General features: G+C 32.2%; 1 protein-coding gene across 1 annotated transcript; it reads right to left on the bottom strand.

Moving 5' to 3' along the window:
- Positions 1 to 690: 690 nt before the first annotated feature.
- Positions 691 to 4814, bottom strand: LOC107763389 (putative pectate lyase 5). The gene is made up of 5 exons (XM_016581883.2): positions 4660 to 4814; positions 3644 to 4280; positions 3117 to 3220; positions 2883 to 3021; positions 691 to 1117 (listed from the first exon to the last, which is right to left on the bottom strand). The coding sequence occupies exons 1-5, from the start codon at positions 4770 to 4772 to the stop codon at positions 896 to 898; spliced, it is 1215 nt and encodes a 404-aa protein (XP_016437369.1). The 5' UTR covers positions 4773 to 4814; the 3' UTR covers positions 691 to 895.
- Positions 4815 to 6282: the final 1468 nt, after the last annotated feature.

Genomic DNA, 6282 nt, shown 5'->3' with positions numbered 1-6282 from the left:
GTGGGACATCTTCAATAAATGACTATAACTTATAATAGTTCTGGGCTAAAACGGGATTAACCGATCTTAAATAGACGTTTATTTGGAGAAGTGGTTATTTGAAGTCAGGAAAGGAGTATATGGAACTTGAGGTTTTCATTTTATCATTTGAATACTATGTACTCTCACCTTTCACTTTTAATTGTTCCTTATACTAAAATTACTTGTCTACTATACTAAATCAAGAGAAAGATAATCTTTTTTATTTTTTATTTTACCCTTATCATTAATCACTTATTCCCCAAATCATTGGGGTATTATCACTTTTAGCTCGCGCTAAAAACTATTTATATCTGGTAGCCGAAAAAGTGTATAAAATTTATATATACAAATTTTATATATTTTTTCGACTATTATTTTTACAGCTATTATACAACGTCATTTTTCCAAATTATTATTATTATGGATAAATTATAAAATTTATATTTTATTTATCATTTATTAAGGGGCGTGAAAAGTCCAAAGTGGACATTAAAAGTGAAAAGGGAGTATATATATAAAAGTTGCTGTCAATAAGTTAGGGATATCAAATGACAAAATCATCAATGTAACCTTTATGGAAGGACATATAAGTGATAGAAAAACAACAATTATTAATTATCAGTTAAATGTGTAGGTAGGGAAGGAGGTGCTGGGGACAAATAATTATTCTAGTTGAAAATGTTGTAATAGTATTCACACTTGGAGCCTTGATTATCACATAACATTACAATGGGGGTCAAGTCTCAACTCATTAACCTGTACTTTGTCACACCCATTTACTATGTGGCAATTGAGTGAGATTATAATATATATTTCACAATTTCCCAAGAAGAGAATTACAACATATAGTATTTGATATTCATAAATAAATAAATCAGCATCTTTTGCCCTTTTTGCAGCCAAGTGCACCAGCATTGACAGTAATAGAACTAACTAAAGTAGATGGCCTTGCACTTAAACTTGAAGCTTTAGCATAACTTTTAGAAGCTCCAGCACCAGACCTAGTAAAAAAAGCTCCATTAAGCATTAAATCTCCTTCAGATCTCCAGTTCCAATTCTTCCATTCACTTTCTGCTGCATCCTCATGTTTTGTCACCTGTTTACCCAACATTTAAACACAAATTGGTTAAAGTAACCATACTTTTGATTTCACCCACTTTTTGCATCTTTATCAAACTTTGTTATTTCTATACTACCATTATTTTTGTACTAGCTCATTGACATTAATGTTCCTTATTCCCCTCCAATTTAACTAATTTTTTTTGGCTCTTTTTACGAAATTCATTTTTTAGCATTAATTAACAATAAAATTAGTCATATTAATCTTAATTTGCTCATTGAAAATATAACGAACTATTCCTGAACTCTTTACTCCAAAGGCAACTTTGGAAAGATATTTGAAAAAATCAAATGTTGCGGAACACTAAAAAAGGTCAAAATATCACTTAAAATGGACCAGAAAAAGTACAATGCAGTTTATTATGTGATTATTTATTATTTTTATCAGGTAATTGTTAATATTTATCATAAAAGTTTATTTATAATTACCCTATATGTCATATAACCTGATTATGTGAGTATTTGTACCATTAGTGCATAAAACCTTGAAACTCTTTTCTATCATTTGACCATTTCAACTTTAATTAGGCAAAGTTTGGTGCAATAGATACCATCTAAAAGCAGGCTAAGCAAAGTTTTCATTTCAAAACATTTTTATTTTCAACATGCAAAAATCTATTCAAATGTTACTAAATTGGAATTACTACAGATTAGAGGTGTCAAATGAGCGGATCAGACTGATTTTGTACGAATTAAAATGGGTTGAGTCAATAAATGAGCGGTTTATTGATCTGTCCAAAAGTTACTTGGACTGAGATATACTGGATCAAGATGGGCTAAAATTCATAGTCCAATCCCCCAAACTCTTATAAAGCTTTAATTAACGTGTTGTTTTCTTATTAATTGTTAAATTATCAAATAAGATATTTTTCTTTTGTTATGGTCATATATAACATATCAAACCAAAAAAAAATATTTTAAAGATATTTTAGCAAAGTTACTCATGGATCAATTTAGGCTAAAATCAGCCTAACTTTATATGGACTGAGATATGTTGGATCAAGACGAACTGAGTTCAATAAATCGACGGGTCAATGACCGATCCAACCTTGAACGAGTTAGGCCGATCAATGAGTTTGAGCTCAAATTACCGCCCCTGCTACACATGAACTATGGTAGCTAGTGACTACTCAGGACATTTGCGAAAAAAAAAGAAAAAGTATTACAGTAACAAAGGCGACAAAATGCACGAAATTTAGTGGGCGTTTGGAAATAAGAATTGTAAAATTTCAAAAAAAAAAAAAAAAAAAAATTTCAAGTGAAAATGGTATTTTAAAAATTAGAGTTGTGTTTGGACATGAATGTAATTTTAGGTTGTTTTTGAAGTTTTGTGAGTGGTCTGAGTAAAAATTTTGAAAAACAGCTTTTTGGAGTTTTTCAAATTTTCGAAAAATTACAAAATGCATCTTCAAGTGAAAATTGGAAATTTTATGACCAAACGCTGATTTCGAAAAAAAGTGAATTTTTTTGTTTTTGAAAAATAGTGAAAAATTTCTTATGTCCAAACGGGCTCTTAGTCACCTACTTGGTCTACATTTTGACATAAAAATATTTGCAATCTTGAAAAAGTAAGAAAAAATGTCATCTTTCTTACATTTGACTCTTTAAATGTTTTTAAGAAGGAATTGGTCTTTTTTCTAATTTTTTTTTGGGGTTAAATACCTTTGTGAGCTTTAAACAATAAAAGTCCCCTCTTTCCTTTTAAAATTATTTTTCTTCAAAAGTGTTAATTGTATTTTTACCTCCTTGTTGAAGATATCATTAGGAGCAAGAAATCTATTGCCTTGGCTGTTGATAGTTGGAGAAGCACTTCCTCCAACTGCATACATCTCCCAATGGGTGTAGTCATTGTTCACCACATGGAAATATCCATGTCTACATCTGCAATTCTCACAAACATATTGTCTCATTACGCAAATAAATGTACTAAAAAAAACAACAGATAATATTAGATCCAACATTTCTTTATTATTTACCTTGGCATTCTTTGTACAAGCCCTTCTCCAAAATGGTTAAAAGCAATGGTAACTTGCATGTTCTTGTCCCTAGTGAATGAATCACTATGTCCCAAAAGCATTACCTGTTAAGGCGGATTCAAAATTTAAGGTCAGTACGTACAAAATATTACTGGAGTTACTAGTCCAATTGAAAATGAACAGAAAGGCTACATCCGATACTACAATAACAATAACATACTCAGTGTAGTCCCACAAGTGGGGTTTGAGGAGGGTAGAGTATACGCAAACCTTACCACTACCTTTAAAAAGGCAGAGAGACTATTTTCGGAGGACCCTCGACTCAGGAAGGAGGAGGGAAAGGGCAATAACAAGCAAATCGATCTGGCAACTAAAGCAAAATATAAAACTAGCAAAAAGTAATGCATTCAGATAACCGAAACAAGACTAACAAGTAGTAACAGAAAACAAGCCCCAAAAAAAAAAAAAAAACTACGGAAGACACCAAGTGGTGTGTCAAAGCTACTGCTACGTCCGCTAGTGATTACCTTATTATGATGTGTCATGTAATTATTGGAAATAGTAATGGCAGTAGATCCACGAATTGCATCAATCAACCCATCTCTACAATTTGACAAAGAACAATGATCAACCCAAACATGGCTTCCTCCAAATATAGAAACTCCATCTCCATCTGATAATGTCCTCCAACCATAATGCTCTGGTGAATCTCTAACATAAGCATTTCCTCCTTGTTTACAATCATGAATATTTAATCCATGTATAATAATATTTGTAACATATTGTATAGTAATACATGGACCACCAGCAATGTGTACACTAGCACCTCTACCATCAATTGTCTTGAATGAATTCAAAATTAACTCTTCTTTTAGCTTAATAACCATGTCTCTTGCAAATATAATCCAAAGGGGTTCATCTTGAATTGCACCATATCTTAAAGTTCCTGGCTTTGGATTTACAGGGTCATCACTAGTATCAGTGACTATGTAAATTTTGCCATCTCTTCCACCAATGGCTTGTTTGCCAAATCCAATGGCACAATCAGCTAATCTTTGCCTGTTTTTTTCCCAATTGGGGTCACATCTCCAGCAATCATCAATGGGGTTGCCTGTTCCACATGATAAATAGCCTAAGTTCCTTCTTGATGCATTGAAAATTTTGCTGCAAAAATTTAAAAAGGTGAAATCTTAGTTGAAGAATTTAACTCTGCCTAGAAGCATAGTCGGTCAAGAAAAAAATACAATTTCGATAGTAATGTTCCATTTCAGATGTTTGGGGCAGAATAAGTGATCAAGAAACAGTAACTCATTCTATTACTATTAATGTGGTGCCACAAATTCTTATGGGCATGGGCATAGAGTTCCATAATGTGAGTAGGCAAAAACCTTGATTTGTTTACTTCCTACTTTAACAAGATGAAGGTTATGGTGCGTTAACAGTTAACATAAAAATAAGCAAATTATCATAAACTTTGAATGTCGAAACTATAGATTCATAGTGATAATAAGAAAAATGTGAGAAAAGGGTGTAAGTGTCATACTCGTTAACTTGTTGGACTATAACTTCAGGGTCAGGAACAGCCACAGACGTTGAGAACGTGAAGAGAGGAGCTAAAAGAGCAAGAAGGAGAAGGAAGATAATTGGTATTCCCATTTGCAATGTATGGAGTTTGGAATGAAGAGGATGTGGGACTTTTATATACAGAGGAAAACAGGATGAAGGGCTGTGTTAATGAACCAACCAAACACCACTTGGACCTACCTGTCCCATAAATTTGGTATTTCCCTCCACTTCTATCACCATTTATGAGTCGCACTTTATACGTATACATTAAAAATATTTACATCACAGAGTTTTGCTATAATTTTTATGCTACTAAATTATGATTATTTTTTATCAATTATCAATTGTTTTACTTAATGGTGTAAAAATTTGCGGTGCATAAAAATCACAAAAGAAGATACAAGAAACTAATAACAAACGAGAGAGGAAGGGTAAAAGTACCATTTTTCTTTCATGTAACACGATAGTAAGTTCGACTCCATCTCTTTCTCTATTCACCAAAAGTTTCTACTATTAAATAATACGACTTATTTTGGTTATGAGCACCTTCATTTGACAAATTATTAGTTAGGTACCCACATATAGTAAAATTTTAGAGTCTTGGTGTGACAAAGGGAATTGGGAAAAAGAAAGGAACGAAATATAAGAATGATTACATATATTCCCACATCTTAGGCTTTTCATAAGATGAGAAATGGAGTCGGTGGAGAATATGTAGAGGTAGGTTAATCATAATTGCCATAAAGTTAAAAAGCTAGGGCTTTGTGGTGTAACTAGATTTTTTATTACTTGGTTCCATCTTTGTCCTAGTTTAGACAATTTAAGATAATGCAAATTTGAAGGGCTTTGATACTTTGAACAAAGCGATAAATATATAGTATATTTCTAACAAAGAAAATATATATATGCACAATTAAACAGAGTATAGAAGATGGTTATAGTCGTCGTACTTAACTCTTAAAATTAGTTCATGAAATCAAATATGTGTAGGACCATATCAATGTTATTCCCGTCAATATTGCTGTATTTGTAAATAATAATTCTGTAAAATATAAGTTAACGTTATGAAACAATAATAAATTCGAGCCCACTAAATTCACAGTGTTTCCTTAAGGAATTTAATCCCCTCCTAGTACCCAAGGTAATGGATTATTTCCTCCCAGGATAGAACGAATAACACACTGGTGTAGCGGTACTTTAAACCCCAGTGTTTCAGCGAACACAAAGTTCGGTAGCAAATCACACTTACAGTTGCTTTGTTTGAAGTTAAAAAACAATGCAGAACGAAGGAGTATATACTCAGAAAATCGTATGGAAATGCTGAGTATGTGTTGAGTATCTTTCTTCAACATCTGCTGCACAAGCATTAGGCGGCTGCCAAATGGTCAATACACGGATTGGAAAATATCCGTTACAAATGCGGATAATCTTACGTTAATATTTACTATTAACAAATAAATTTGGTCCAAAAAATTAATCAATCAATCGATCATTTGAAATAATGTTTGGTTATAAACAGTGATCATTTGTTGGGCAGTTTTTGGAGATGAATTTTCTGTTGAGGTTTTTTGTTTTTTAAGATGAAATAGTCTTAAAATGA

The sequence above is a fragment of the Nicotiana tabacum genome, chromosome 15 (genome assembly GCF_000715075.1).
Source record: "Nicotiana tabacum cultivar K326 chromosome 15, ASM71507v2, whole genome shotgun sequence".
In the NCBI taxonomy this organism is placed as follows: domain Eukaryota; kingdom Viridiplantae; phylum Streptophyta; class Magnoliopsida; order Solanales; family Solanaceae; genus Nicotiana; species Nicotiana tabacum.
The sequence above is the reverse complement of the archived record's forward strand: the minus strand, read 5'-3'. Positions and strand labels throughout refer to the sequence as shown.